Below are 16,820 nucleotides of genomic sequence, written 5' to 3'. Positions count from 1 at the left end.
ATAAAAATTACAAATTATCAGCTACTGAGAGATTATCTGAAAGAGAAATTAAATACAGATACTACGGACAGAACAAAAACAAACGAAAACACAGCAAGAATAAAACAACAACCAACAAACAAATTAAAAAATAAAATAACCCTTCCCCTCAAAAAAAACATAAATAAAATAAAGATATAAAATAATAATAATCGCTTGCTCGTGCAACCCCCTGCGTAAACAAATTTTCCACCAATAATTTTCTGGGGGCTCGTGTCTTGACCCCCTCCCCCTGTAAAGTTTGCTCGCCTCGGTCTATAACTGCCTTGCTAAAATTCCTGCACATGGTCCTGTGTACGGTAGGTTCGTAAAAAAAACACAACAATAATATTTTATTTTTTTAAGTCCAGCAACCAATTTTTTTTTAATAATACTAATAAACAAAAATTGTGAGTTTATGTTCCAACTATTTATTATTTTATTTCAGCGTATTCACCATTATTTTGTCATAAAATAATATATTTTAAATTATATTTAAATGTCTATACATGGCAGTCATGTATATAAACTTCAAGGGTACAACACATGACTGTCGTATATACAGCCTCATCACCACTCGTTTTTTTCATACATTTTAGACTCCTCAAAACAGAGTTCTATTTTTTTTTAATTATGCTGCTTACTGGTTGTCATGGGATTCCCTCAATTGTGGTTCAATTAAAATGTTTTGGATGATACAATTAAAAGCGAGGTTTGTACGTATTCCAAATTAATGTAATTTCCATTTATAATCTATATTTAAAGAAATAATTAAGGCCAACTAAATCTACGACTGAGTGCCTTTAATTTACCATCCCACAGATGGGATAGTACATACCATGGCCTCTGATATACCAGTGCACTGGTAAAAAAAAGAAATTAATGGCCCGATGGCAATCGATCCCAGTCTGACCATGCATTATTTGAGTGCTTTACCACTGGGCTATGTCCCACCCTTTATGAATAGAGGAATGCCTGAGTAACTCTACATAAATTTCTGAAAACATAAGCACCCCTAGTGAGCACTATATAGTGCCAAAGGGCCATTACAACTTCCCTTGGATCCATAACAAGGTCAATATGAAAAACTCATTTAATAACATAATAATAAAGTATATAGTGAGAAAGAAAAAATAAAATAAAATAAAGGTAGATGCCATTGTAAGATGTCTTACTAATAAAATATTTTAACGACTAAAATTACTAACTATTGTTTCTTCTTTAGAATGTATAGGTGTCTGTATATTCAGTGTTTCTTGTTGTCCTATTTGTATGTAGCCCAAACTGGATTTGGTCTCCCAACAATTTTGTATGTACATGTATATGAAAAAAAAAAAATATATATATATATTGGGAAACAAGTTGAAGTTTCAGCTTGTACAATACTGGGACGATCAGAAACACATTTTAATATACAGACACTGATATTTTATGCTGGAAAATGTAGTTAATTCAAATTGGTTGTCCTTGAAACGTCTCTGTAACATCTTAGCAATGGCAACAAACTCAGGACTATCCCTTTAAACTTATAAATGCTTTGGAATGTTGCAACAACGGGTTTCAATTTTACTACAGCAACAACAGCGAGTACTGTGCTTGCTTGCCTTACTTGATGTTGTGCTCCAAAAATCAGACATTGTCCAAAAAAAGAAAATAAAATAAAAAAAGGTGTTGTGCCTTACCTGGCTTGCCACTTTGCCCTTCCATTACATCCATGTTGTGTATGTAAGAAATAGTATAAGTACTATAATTGGTAATAATAAAAGACATCCATATATCCAAATACACTGCATAAGCAAAAAAACCTGGCACGATACTGAAATGATTTTTGTCTGAGAAAACTTCACAGAAAGTAAGTTGCCTTTATGCCCCTCCAACTTGCCTTTAAAGGGAGAGTAAACTAAAATATGAATCTTATGTGTTGGAAAGATGCATACCCAGACCACCAACACATACTGACACTTTAACAAATTAAAAATGCGTAATTTTAGAGTTAATAAAAAAACGTGATTATTCCTGCTAACTGGGGGCAGCCATTTAGGCGTCCGGTACGGCTAGCTTGGGGCGAAGTGACGTCAGCTCAGGACTGACCAAATCATGTATGCACAGTGTAAACAAGAGCAGTAATTTTCCAAAAGGCGCTTCTCTTTGGTCAACCTGACTTGTAAAACAACATAAATGACGTGATAATATAATAAACTATTTAACTATACATGTATATTCAAGTTGCGTTAACGGAACGAAATAGGGTTATAGTATTTTTCTCTGTTAAATAATCCAAAGGAAAAATGTATGCTATTAGACCTATTGGTATGCTACGATGGAGCAAAAATGACAACCCACGATACCCAAGTGATGCTGTTCTTTTCTTTGGGACTACGTAATTGGTCAGTTCTGTGGTTTTAGATGGGAAAGTCTACTTATAATCAATAGTTTTACAGAACTGTTTACAGTAATAAACCATGTTCATTTCTATTTTAGGGGCGACAGGTAATATAATATTACACAATACCGGTATGTCTTTTCGTGTCTAGACCGCGTCAATTAATTGGCTCATCTGGTTACCACTCAAATACACACCTGCCAATCAGGAATCACAGGTAGAAGCAACTAACAGCATAGACCAATTAACTAAGAAAACACTCTGTGTATCATTACAGTGTGTAGGTTAATGCATGGACAAAACATGATGTATTTATTTTGACTTGTTGTGTATTTTATTAATTAAATATAATAATATACTTGTTGATATTAAGCAATAATGTGCATTATATATCGTTGAATATGCATACCAGTCCAAAAGCCTTGGTTAAGCATTCCTTTAAAGGGACATTCCTGAGTTTGTTACATTATAAGATGTTTCCGACTAATAAAATATTTCTACGATTAAACTTACATATTAAATATGTTTTCTTGTTTAGAATATCAGTGTCTGTATATTCAATGTGTTTTTGGTCGTCTTAATATTTGTAAGGAGCGCAAACTGGGTTTTGTCTTCAAATAATTTCATACGTACGAAAAAATAATATTTTAGGAAATATTTTAGGAAATTTAACCTAGTAAAAATAGTAGAACAATCAGAAACACGTTTAATATACAGCCACTAATATTTTATGCAAAAAAACATATTTGATATGTAATTACAATCATTAAAAAGGCTATGTTAGTCGATAACACCTTAAAAATGGCAGCAAACTCGGGAATGTCCCTTTAAGGTAGTACTCTTATTTCTGTTATTAACTTGAAGGCAACACTTGCTGTGTCCCCCATTTTTTTTTTAATTCAACACTTGCAACAATAATCACAAATGAGCAGGAAAGGACAGAATAAGGAGGAAAAAGAGGAGAGGTACACAAAGGTGAAAGCGAAAACAGAAAGGGAAAACAGAAATGGAAAACAGAAAGGGGAAGAGGAAAATATATACCAGCCGTGGTGCACTGGCTAGAACAAGAAATAGCCCAATGGCCCCACCGACGGTGATCGATCCCAGACCGACCGTGCATCAAGCGAGTATTTCACCAATGGGCTACGTCCCGCCCCTGCAAATTAAAGGTGCAGACTCTAGTTTCAACTCGTAAAAATGGACATTAAGTTTAAATACTAGGGTCTGTCCCTTTAAGAGCTGACACCTGTTCTAATGTTGATGTCTCACAAAATAAAACCAGTTGTAACCACTAACTGAACAAGAAAAGAAGAAAAAATAACTCAGTGAAAACTTGGTTTTGTTTCATATAGAATGTAGTAGTGCCATTGTTTAATCACTGGCTAATACGAAAGGAAAGGAATGTTTGTTTAACAACATGCACCCCAGCACATTGTTTAATCAGTGACTATTAGGAAAGGAAAGGAATGTTTGTTTAATGACACCCCAGCACATTGTTCAATCAGAGGCTATTAGGAAAGGAACGGAATGTTTGTTTAATGACACCCCAGCACATTGTTTAATCAGTGGCTATTAGGAAAGGAAAGGAATGTTTGTTTAACGACACCCCAGCACATTGTTTAATCAGTGGCTATTAGGAAAGGAATGTTTGTTTAATAACACCTCAGCACATTGTTTAATCAGTGGCTATTAGGAAAGGAAAGGAATGTTTGTTTAAAGACACCCCAGCACATTGTTTAATCAGTGGCTATTAGGAAAGGAATGTTTGTTTAATGACACCCCAGCACATTGTTTAATCAGTGGCTATTATGAAAGGAAAGGAATGTTTGTTTAATGGCATCTCAGCACATTGTTTAATCAGAGGCTATTAGGAAAGGAAAGGAATGTTTGCAGAATGACACCTCAGCACATTGTTTAATCAGTGGCTATTAGTAAAGGAAAGGAATGTTTGTTTAATGACACCCCAGCATATTGTTTAATCAGAGGCTATTAGGAAAGAAAAGGAAAGTTTGTTTAATGACACCCCAGCACATTGTTTAATCAGTGGCTATTAGGAAAGGAAAGGAAAGTTTGTTTAATGACACCCCAGCACATTGTTTAATCAGTGGCTATTAGGAAAGGAATGTTTGTTTAATGGCACCTCAGCACATTGTTTAATCAGAGGCTATTAGGAAAGGAAAGGAATGTTTGCAGAATGACACCTCAGCACATTGTTTAATCAGTGGCTATTAGGAAAGGAAAGGAATGTTTGTTTTATGACACCTCAGCACATTGTTTAATCAGTGGCTATTAGGAAAGCAAAGGAAAGTTAGTTTAATGACATCTCAGCACATTGTTTAATCAGAGGCTATTAGGAAAGGAAAGGAATGTTTGTTTAATGACACCCCAGCACATTGTTTAATCAGTGGCTATTAGGATAGGAAAGGAATGTTTGTTTTATGACACCTCAGCACATTGTTTAATCAGTGGCTATTAGGAAAGCAAAGGAATGTTAGTTTAATGACACCCCAGCACATTGTTTAATCAGAGGCTATTAGGAAAGGAAAGGAATGTTTGTTTAATGACACCCCAGCACATTGTTTAATCAGTGGCTATTAGGAAAGGAATGTTTGTTTAATGACACCCCAGCACATTGTTTAATCAGTGGCTATTAGGAAAGGAAAGGAATGTTTGTTTAATGACACCCCAGCACATTGTTTAATCAGTGGCTATTAGGAAAGGAAAGGAATGTTTGTATAATGACACCCCAGCACATTGTTTAATCAGTGGCTATTAGGAAAGGAAAGGAATGTTTGTTTAATGACACCCCAGCACATTGTTTAATCAGTGGCTATTAGTAAAGGAAAGGAATGTTTGTTTAATGACACCCCAGCACATTGTTTAATCAGTGGCTATTAGTAAAGGAAAGGAATGTTTGTTTAATGACACCCCAGCACATTGTTTAATCAGTGGCTATTAGTAAAGGAAAGGAATGTTTATTTAATGACACCTCAGCACATTGTTTAATCAGTGGCTATTATAGGAAAGGACGTGAACATATATTCGTATTAATCACATACGATATTAATCATATTCGTGATTTGTATCATATTCACCACCATGTGTATTCGTTACACCCCTATCGTTCCCAGGACAGATTGCATAAATTGAAACTGCATCGATAGAAGTAATAAAATAAGTTTAAAATGAATGAAATCACCAACTACATGTAAACTTATTTTAATTCTGCTGTCAGATATAAAACCAAGCCACAGCCAGGCCTCTTGTTATTGATCACTCACAAGCAATAATCTGAGATCTGAGATGACTTACTTAATCCACAGCTGACACTGACGGATGGATGGATTATGTCAGACAATGCAACAGTGAATGAAGAGAACAAAGAGAAATATTAAACATTCACACATCTATAACAGGAGCAACTCGTAAACATTTCACAATTATAAACTGATGCGTTACGAGTTATTTTCATTCAAACAGGTCTTTTAGAATTTCCACATAACAATAACAAGACTTCAATAAACTTGAGCCACCAGTGAAAACAAGATGATATATTCCCCCAATTTAATAGCCTCTTCCTCAGCATTTAAAACATAATTAGCCATTTCTTTTGATAGGCATAATATCTGAATGATAAGAATACAATATTAGTAATCGCAAAACATGAAAAACTACCACGTTCTACCAGTTTACTTTTACTTAAAGGGAGAGTAAAGTATAACATGAGCCGTATATGTTGGAAAGATGCATACCCAGACCACCAACACATACGTACTGACACTTTAACAAATGAAAAATGCGTAATTATAGTGTTAATAATTTTTTTTTTATTATTCCTGCTAACTGGGGGAAGCCATTTTCTTTTCTTTTCAAGGCATCCGGTACTCTAGCTTGGGGTGAAGTTACGTCAGCTCCTGACCAACTCCTGTATGCACAGAGTAAACAAAAGCAGTAATTTACGACAAGGCACTTCTCTTTGATCAACATGGTAACAAATGACGTGACTATTTAACTAAATATATTTCAAGTTGAATTAATTAACGGAACAAAATGGGGTTATAGAAACAGTATTTTTCTCTGTTAAACAATCTCAAGGAAAAATGTACTCTATTAAGTCTATTGGTATGCGACGTTGGAGCAAAAACGACAACCTACAATACCCAAGTGATAATTTTCTTTTCTTTGGGACTACATAATTGGTCAGTTCTGTGATTTTAGATGGGAAAGTCTACTTAATCAATAGTTTTACAGAACTATTTACAGTAATAAACCATGTCCATTTCCCCACTTACATCTTTTATATGACTGACCATTACCACCACCCCCCACACATGCACAGTGCCCTCCCCCATGTACAGATATATACACTGGTCTTTCAAAGTAAAATGTACATCAGATAAATTACCTTTGGCAAATGTTCTCTGTCAGAACAAGAATTATCTATCTTGATTCTGTGAACATTAGAACATATATCGGTGGTGTCGTGGTATAGGATATTGAACATAAGGCTGGTAGTTACAGGGTTTGCAGCCTGGTACCGGCTCCCACCCAGGGCGAGTTTTAATGACTCAATCTGTAGGTGTAAGATCACTACACCCTCTTTTCTCTCACTAACCACTAACATCTAACAACTAACCCACTGTCATGGACAGACAGACCAGATAGCTGAGGTACATGCCCAGGACAGCGTGCTTGAACATAATTGGATATATGCACGAAAATAACTAGAAATGAAAATGAAATGTAGAAGAATAACAACTGAATACTTTCTGTATATTTTTTTTACCGTTGTTCTTATTTAAGTTGTTATTGCAATATTGAAAAGAAAACAACAAAAACGGTCTAGATTTTGGTAAACGTTATATTCATGACGTAACTTCTATGGGTTCTATTTCTTAATATTAAAAAAAAAATTCTTTTAAAACATGATGGACATTACTATTATTTAATGAAAGTTAAAAATGTTTTAAAGGATATATTAGTTAACAATGACTGCACGATGAAACAAATTTTGAAGAAGATGACGTTTGGGATTACTCTTTGTCAAGTGAAAGTGAAACTTGTTGAAAGCTTTAAGCATCATAAACAATGATGTCAACAATTGTGATCATAGGGTTTTAAAAAAAAAATATATATAAATTAAGTTCTCATGTAAATTTTATTATGGTAATTACTAGAATGTTCCCTAAAACATCAGATACATCAAGAGCTTATTAAAGGGACATTCCTGAGTTTGCTGCATTGTAAGATGTTTCCGACTAATAAAATATTTATACGATTATACTTACATATTAAATATATTTTCTTGTTTAGAATATCAGTGTCTGTATATTCTATGTATTTCTGTTCGTCTTAATATTCGTAAGAAGCCCAAACTGGATTTTGTCTTTAAATAATTTTGTACGTACGCAAAAACTATATTTTAGGAAATAAAATGAAATTTAACCTACATGTAGTACAAATATTAGAACAATCAGAAACACGTTTAATATACAGCCACTGATATTTTATGCAGAAAAATATATTTGATATGTAATTACAATCGTTAAAAAGTGTCTGTTAGTCGATAACATCTTAAAAAGTGAAGCTAACTCAGGAATGTCCCTTTAAGTTACATGTAGTTTCTTACAATTTTAGGATGAAAAAATATACCGGCAGGTGAAAATGACAAATTTCACATGGGAAATTTGGTTCAGTGATGATGTTTTCTGAAGCTGGATACATAAGGCCAAATAAAAAAAATAATGTGGTTTTGGTTACATCAGGAATTTGATTAGGGTAAAGTTAAAGTTTGTTTTGTTTAACGACAGCACTTGAGCACATTGATTTATTAATCATCGGCAATTGGATGTCAAATATTTGGTCATTTCAACATATAGTCTTATAGAGAGGAAACCCGCTACATTTTTTCATTAGTAGCAAGGGATCTTTTTATATGCACCATTCCACAGACAGGGTAGTAGGTTGTATAGCATATACCAGTCGTGGTGTACTTGTTGGAATGACAAATAGCCCAATAGGCTCACTGATGGAGATCGATCCTAGACCGACCACACATCGGGTGAGCACTTTACCACTGACCTATATCCACCCCTCACCCCCCAATATAAGCGTTAAATGACAAAACATGACACCACAAAGAAACTGAAAGGTGGCGTTATACACATTACTCACTGTGGTCTGGTTCTGCCTTGCAGTTCCTTCATTCCATCTGGCCATGTGGATGTCCAAGGGGCAGGGCATTCCGGTTTTACAATAAAGTCACCACCTTTAGTCACATATGGATTCGTACACATCTGCATATTTACAGCATTTGAATCTTAGAAATCTATAATCAAGAAACAAAGAAGAAAAAAAAACCCATATGTAATATTAACAATGAAATTTGAACAACTCAGGGGTGGAAATTGGTAAACTGTAAAAAAAAAAAGGAAATCTAGAGGAGTCCCGGAAATTCTTGAAATCCTAGGTTAAAATCTGTGCCATCTGACACATTTTGGAGGAAAGGATGATTAAAATGCAAGGAAACGCAATGTTCCATGAGAGGAAAACAGCTGATCTGAGGAGAATTCCCACCCCTAAAAACTACAAAGTTGTAAAACTAATACTTACAAAAGTATTTATAAACATAATATATATTGTCAACATCCCAACTGCGTTAGGCTTCAAATTCTGTTAATTAGGTGTGTTTTCTCGTGCATGCATGGTTCTCACAATCAACATCCAATTAGTTGTTTGCTTGTTGTTCATTAGTGAGGTTTCCGTTCACAGTAAATGTAACTGACTGGAATATATTATTTCACGTAATATAACTGAAATATGTAGAATATTCTTTCTGTAAGTATTGTAGGCCTATTCATGTTTTTGTTATTAGCCGAATGCTTGATGAAAACTTGATGAAAACTTAATAAAAACTGTGCTGGATATTTAGGTTTTTACCTGGTTAGTATTAGTGAAAATTATGCAGGAAGATTTCCGCCTGTTACCCACCATTATACTGATACATGTATAAAGAGGGAACATCACTCTTACCCAAAAACTAACCCTAACAATGGGGGGGGGGGGGGGGGGGGTGTAACAGTTGTATATTTGACCAATTATGCTAAGTCAATCAATTCAATATTTATTTTGAAATATTTTTAAACTAAAAATTCAAATTGCTGTTTCCTACCATTTGTCCCGGACATGAGGACAGCCCAAGTTACTGACAAAACGCCCCAACTTGCCAAAGTCCAAGGCAAGAGTCTGAAAAGAGACAGTCACACTGTGACTGTGACTGCGGTCTGGATAACATAATTGTTTCGTCTTTCCCTGAGAAGGAAGTAAAAATATTTTGTGCTTTATTTCTAGAAATTTACTTGTACTCTCTACTAGTGCGCCAGAAACTCGCATGCAATGAGAATGTTGTTTATCATACACAACGAGCCGGAGGCAAAAATAGTTAATTTAGCGGATAAGCCTAATTCGCCATGTAACATGTTGTTATTCTGTATCTCGGCAATTCGGGAGCATACATAAACGAATAATACATTTTTCAAATAATTTTACTAATTCCCCCAAAACTATTGAAAGTATTGTAATATATTATTCATCACATATCTAACAGTATATTTGTCTGAGTAGTCAATGCTTTTTTTAAAAATATATGACCGCATTAAACTGCAACTATTAAAACATATGTATGCTCCCTTCACACATTTTTGATAAATTTACCGGTAGAAATAAGTCCGGATTTTGCATTATGCGCATGCGTTTTGGTTTCCGGGAACGGTATGTCGTTCAGTGGTAGAGCGCTCGTTTATTGTGCTATGGATCGCAGGACTCGGGGTTTTCCAGTCCTAACCAGGGTAAACAGTTAGTAAATCAAAGGCCGTGGTTTGTGCTGTACTGTATATTGAAAAGTGTACGTAAAAGATCCATTGCTGCTTTGTTGGTAGGAGCAGTGAAGATGTGTATCCCACCTCGACTAAAAAAAAAAAAGAAAAAAGAAAAAAAAAAGTTTTATTTAGTACCACTAAAGAACATTGCATAGTTTATTTATCATGCGTCCGCCATTGGATCAAACTTTTGTTAATTTCGATATATATTCTTTGTGAGGAAACCCGGTACACATATCCATTAGTAGCAAGGGATCGATCTTTTATATGCAAAGACAGGATAGCACATGTCCTTTGATATACCACTCGCTGTGCAGTGCCTGGAATGAGAAATAGCCTAATCATGGTCCCACCGACGGAGATCGATCCCAGTCTAACCGTGCATTTACGATAGGCCCTAATCGTCATTCAGATCTTTAATTACATTGTAAGAATCAATATGATTGGAATACTACTGTATCCACTGGTCTGTACGGTTCGTCTGTACCTATTACCTGTTTATGAACTTTGGTAGAACACAAATGACTTGAATTGGTGTAGCCTACGTCTTATCCTATTTATTGCATTTCATGAACACCTGCCCCCCCCCCCTCCCCCCCCCAAAAAAAAAAAAAACACACCTCAATTTGATTAAAATACATATTTCAATCAGATTGACACACACGTATGCATGCTTTTACATCCATTAACATATGATATAAATATAAAATAGACAAATCATTAAAACTAAATATAAAACATGAAATAAGTTTTACAGAGACACAGATATTCGGTCTACGTGCTATCATGAGCTCTCTTTCCAGGACAGTGGGTTGTTAGTGGTTAGTGAGAGTGGGGTAGATGTTCTGGCCGTACACCTCCGCGTTGGGCCGCTAGAACTTTCTCTGAATGGGAGATGTACCAGAATGCGAACCCAATGCCTATCAGTTTTATGACTGATGAATTAACCATTGAACAGGCGATTATCATTCAACAAACATTATTTTCGTTTTATCACGGGTCACCTGTATTGAAGACTGTGATGCTCTTCGTGTAATAGGACGGATTTACTAACAGATAAAGCGAAAATGTCGAGCAGAAGTAATAACGATTTGTTTCCGCCTTCGTTGTTTAAATTTGACCATTTGTAAGTAAAATTACATTATACCGTTTATTAATTTGTCAGCACTGAACATGTTACTGTTTTTTAGCTCAGTTAACGAACGAGTTATTTTAACTAAATGATGTTATTTTATCCGGTCCAGTAGGTTCTGTTTAACGGTTAGGATCCATTTTGTTTTTCCGGTTTCGACACGTATACCGTAGCTTTATAATGTCAACACGCAATAGGCGGCTGCCAGTGATGCAATGCTGATTGAAACTGTTAGATTATGTTTCGATTCAGACTTTAAAAAATAAAAACAGTAATAATAAATCATACATTGTAGATGACACATTGACAGCTTTCTTCATGTTCAACACAAACTGTGACAAAGTGAAACTTGCAAACGAGATGTCACATTTGTGACCATAAATTTCATAATAAATGTCAACTTTTTACATGGCATGAGTTCCTTATTTTCCCCATAATGATTTTAAAGAAATATTTGTTAGAATTAGTTTAAGGATTGGGTTAGGGTTGGCGATAGTTATATAAAATATCTTTTAAAACAATTTGTTCTATAAAACCAACATAACGTTTGAGTTCAAATCCAGGCCTAACACTACGTCGTTTGTAGTAGTGGGGAAAATACGGAACTCTTTCCGTGGTTCGATTCTGCGACACAGGCACCTCAGGTGAAAGGAAATCAAAATAATTGACTTTTTATACGATTACACTGTCATACACACAGGTATTCCCAAATGGTTGCTAGTCACTTCGTACCATGGTCATTTCGTACCATAGTCATTTTGTACCTAATTTGGTCGTTTTGTACCTTGGTCATTTCGTACCATGGTCATTTTGTACCATTGCAAAAAGTCATTTCGTACTCTAGTCATTTCGTACCTTGGTTATTTTGTACCATAACTGAAAGTCATATCGTACTATGGTATAACAATTTATAACAATCACCCCGGTAATGTCTTACAAAATAACATTAAATTACAAATTTGTGGTTAATTTAAGGGATATTTTATCAGCAAAAGACTAAAAATTATTGCCACTTTGTATAAACATTAGCAATTGGCTAATTTGGCAATCAGTAAGGTAGTTAATGTTTTAATGGCTGTTATTGTTTATTTCTTAAACAAATAAGATGCAAATAAGCAAGTTTGAAAAGAAGACCTAATAAATAAATAATATTCCATTATATTGTTTTGTTGTTTTTGACTAATTATCTGGAGCCATTTCACACAAAATCGAAGTTGGCAGTTAGTAGTAAATATCATATACGGCTCTTGTCAGGTAAAATGTAAATAACGGTTGACAGGTATTATGGGTATCAATAACGATATGCTGCACAATAACGTGTTCTGGTTTTCAAACTGTCAAAATAAAGTTTTAAAACAAAACCCACTGCTTTTATGCTATAGTCAATTTGTTTTCGTACCATAACTGAAAAGTCAATTCGTTTTCTATATACTGGAATGAAATGACTAGGGTACGAAATGACTTTCACAATGGTACGAAATGACTTGGGTACGAAATGACTTTTTGCAATGGTACGAAATGACCAAGGTACGAAATGACTAGGGTACGAAATGACCAGGCAGCATGGTACGAAATGGATGGTACGATATGACTTGGGTACGAAGTGACTATGATTCCCCCAAACAATAAGTTGAATAACGTCAGATATATTTTTGTAATTATAACTAAAAAAATAAAAACAAAAAAGCAAAAATTAATAATAAATAAAACCCTTAAAATAACTAATGACCTGCAATAATAATTAAACAAAGATTTTTTTTAACAAAAGAAGAAGAGAGAAAAACCTTTGAAACACATGGAACCAATGGCCTGTAATAATAATAAAAAAATTATATTCTAAAGAGAATAATAATTTTTTAAAAAGTAAATAAATGAAAGCCTTAAAGGGACACACCCTAGTTACGGCTAGTTGTTAACCATTATGGCATTGTTTTTCGCTATTAAACCCATTTTTTCACAAATAAAATTGCACTTTACTTACCGTTTATTATTTAGAATATGCATTTCCATTCACCTGAAGTGTTTTTTGGTAATCCTGGTGTTTGTAATACCACAAAATGCATTTTTCGTATTTCTGAAAACGCGCGTCTGAGAAAAAAACGTTGAGCAGACAAGGTCTAATCTATTTTTAGAGGGGATATTTCCATTTCAATGTCACAGACGTTTGTATACCACGTGACCATTATCATTTTGGTTCGGTTTTCTTGTGCACAGTTCGCGCAATCAACATCCGATTTGTTGTTGTTCATTTGTGAGATTTTTCTTCACAGTTCGTGAACATTTTCAGTAACAATAAAGTTCAGACAAGTAAGTATCTCAATACAAAACGTTACAAACCCTTAAAACCAATAATTTTGCTAAGTCCTACGATATCTGGAGAGGGGATACAACCAGGACAGAACAGTTGGAACATGTCCAGGAGAGGTGAAAAGAATGCACCCCAAGTCTGTGAAATTTGTCGTGACGTAGGCATTGTTGTGCTTCGAGCGACATCTACCGGTGACATCAGAATACAAACTTTCAAAATTATTTCAAGCAATTGGGACATGGGGATTCCCATGGTATTTATCGATATAAAACCTGCTTTTTTACTCCATTTGATAAAAACGTGATCTAAGTGTGTTACAGGTTTGTAGATTAACCAAATTATAATTTATTTTCGCTGGATGGAACTAGGGTGTGCGGCTTTAAAATAAGTAATGACCTGTACTGACAATAATTTTTTTTTTTAATAATAATAAAAAGAATGAATAATCAGTTCCATTCAGTTCCGAAATATTTCTTCTTATTGGCTGTATTTTCGATGTGCCAGGATAAAAATAACTTTCAAATGTGAAAATGTGTCATCTTCAAACATCTAATCGTGGAAAGGTTACCAAATGTATTGTAATTACTATTTTAGTTTTAAATTTATTAACTGCAACATTTGACCGAAAAAAAATCACTAGCCATCAGGCATGGCAGTATTAGTTATTTACTAGCCCAACATTGAATATCACTAGCCATGGGAGTGAGGCTAGCTACCATAATATAGAAACCCTGCAATTGTGTCAATACTTACGATGTTTAAAACTCGAAATTTGTCATTTAAAGTATCAATTTATTTGATTAAAATAAATGTATGTTTTGTAAAATTTAAGTCCAATTTAAGTCCAATTTGACCATACGCAAACCACATATCTTGCCTTAGTTTCTGTTCCAGTTACCGTTATCGGAAACTAGTCCACGCATAGCTGTATATAGTGTTATATTAAATTAATTTTGATTGGCTGATAATGATATCCAGATTTATGGCCGATCTCTTGCTCGAATCTAGCACTTCATCCATATTGTTTGATATGTGTGGGCAATTCCACGCTAAAGTGGACATGGAGTGAAAAAATCAAATCATGTTATTCCTTATATATTAAGATTGTTTTTAATGTAAAAATGTCTGGAGAATCCAAATCTGATAAGTAAAATATTGTAAAATAAATGAATGTGTTTGACTTTAGCTATTTTATGAGGATACCGTCACACTAAAAATATGACACTTCCATAATACACACTATGAATTTATGTACAGCAGCCATGTAATTGAAGATAATATTCTTTTTATTAGTGTTTTTGTTTTACCACTAACAAAGTACTACACTTCATAATCCATTTTAATGAAAAATATTATTTTTTTTACATTTAGGAGAAATTAGAAAACATAGAATCAGTTTGTAATTCCGTTACCGAAAACAAACAAAAAGTTAGATTGTATTATTCATTTATATGTAATCGAGGAATCGACTCATATTCTCTGAGTATATGTTAATTAACATAATCAGACACATTTACTTTCAAATTCATACATTATTAGTAAAATTATATAGCTCTAAACATATGTAATTCCGTTACCATAGGTTTGTAATTCCGTTACCGTCTTTGGTATATATTGTTAAGAAACACTTTAATATAACCTACACAGTACTAAAATGCTACACTCTTATCCATATATACCAGTACATCAAGTGATGTAACAATAGGAAGATGTACAAAATCTTTTTTAAAAATCCATATGGTAATAGTACTAGTAGTGGCTCCAAATGCATTTGCGGAACACCCATAGCAAATATAAATGTCATCCATTAACAATATAGAAATTAAGGAAATCTGATACACTTTAACCAAACAGTACTACTTAAAAGCTTCATTATGATGACTAAACTTCTGCAAATCCTTGACAAAATTCAAGTTATAATCGAAACCTACTAGAATTATATCGGGGCTCGAAACATGAAGTAAAATATGGCTTGCCATTATTATTTTTTTAAATAGCAGGCTAAAAGAAATATGGCCTGCTGTAAAACAAAAATGGCCTGCTGGAAATAAGACAACACAACATGAATGTAGGGTTTGGGACAATGTGTGGAAAATTAAGACCTCTTAAACTACTTAAATTAAAATGTAACAGAATTATGAGCTCGACCTCAGCTAAATATAGAAGATGAGATGATCATATGTACATCTGGTTTTTTGAAAAATGAAGCAATTTTTAGTTAATTTTAGCAGGTGAATGTTTATTTCACTTGCAAGATTTAAAAATTGACTTCTTTTCACTTTTTACAGGCCACTATTTCAAGCTCTATACATATCTTTAAACATATATAGGGTCCAGAAAGTGGAAATGTAACATAACATATTTACTTGAAGCAAACTTTAATTTTACTTTATCCAAAGGCAATTATTGACTGTATTTAATAATTTATATTTAAATGACAGGATATCCAGAAAATGGAAAGTATCATTCTAATTACCAACATTATGCTTTTAAATGTATAAAATGGACAAAAAGAAAGCAACCGTTTTATAGTATTAATGCTGTTTCACAAGGAAATCTAATCTGAGTAAAATTCTTAAAATGGAAAGATGGCATGTTTGGTTGGCCAAAAAAGAAAATACTGGTGTTTTGAATGTTGTCATGTATGTTACCATAACCTCAGATAGATGAGGAATTTTATTATTAGGCATAATATCTTTCACTTACATAATACAATCTAGATGTTTGTCGGTCAGTTCATATAATTTTAATTGGCCTGTGTTCCTCTGACCTGGTGTCATTCTCTTTGTTATTAACAATGTCAATGTTCAAGAATTTTTTTCAATTGTTGTCAAACATTTTAAACATTTACTATGTAATACTAGTATGTACACAGTTTAGTGCTAGTTTAAATCTCCACTCATATACATGTACGTGTACATGTTACTGATATTGAAACTAGTTATCATTTGAAATATTAATATGAATGCTTAAAACAAGTATACTGAATTATTATTTAACTCATAAAATTATGCAACATATTTACAAATCAAACTTAAAGTAAATAAATATTGTTTTTCAAAAGTAAATTCAGAGCGGTAATTCCGTTACCGAACTGTGTAA

At 33.8% G+C, this 16,820-nt stretch overlaps 2 protein-coding genes across 3 annotated transcripts in view; one reads left to right on the top strand and one right to left on the bottom strand.

The window, feature by feature from the left end:
- Positions 1 to 9,893, bottom strand: part of LOC121387397 (centrosomal protein of 164 kDa-like) — a 49,777-nt gene extending 39,884 nt beyond the window's left edge. Inside the window, exons 1-3 of one of the 2 annotated variants that reach the window (XM_041518500.1) lie at positions 9,573 to 9,893; positions 8,576 to 8,729; positions 1,701 to 1,718 (exon numbers count right to left, since the gene is read on the bottom strand). In XM_041518500.1, coding sequence (XP_041374434.1) covers positions 1,701 to 1,718; positions 8,576 to 8,703 — 146 coding nt within the window. In that variant the 5' untranslated portion in view covers positions 8,704 to 8,729; positions 9,573 to 9,893. The remainder of the gene's footprint in view (positions 1 to 1,700; positions 1,719 to 8,575; positions 8,730 to 9,572) is intronic. The other variant, XM_041518502.1, reaches the window with a different exon arrangement.
- Positions 9,894 to 11,252: 1,359 nt separating this feature from the next.
- LOC121387077 (bax inhibitor 1-like) overlaps positions 11,253 to 16,820 on the top strand; it is a 24,737-nt gene continuing 19,169 nt past the window's right edge. The window contains exon 1 of the mRNA XM_041518089.1: positions 11,253 to 11,404. Within this exon, the coding sequence (XP_041374023.1) occupies positions 11,346 to 11,404 (59 nt within the window). The 5' untranslated portion in view covers positions 11,253 to 11,345. The remainder of the gene's footprint in view (positions 11,405 to 16,820) is intronic.

The sequence above is a fragment of the Gigantopelta aegis genome, chromosome 13, assembly GCF_016097555.1.
Source record: "Gigantopelta aegis isolate Gae_Host chromosome 13, Gae_host_genome, whole genome shotgun sequence".
Lineage (NCBI taxonomy): Eukaryota > Metazoa > Mollusca > Gastropoda > Neomphalida > Peltospiridae > Gigantopelta > Gigantopelta aegis.
This window is presented reverse-complemented; position numbering and strand designations above follow the sequence as displayed.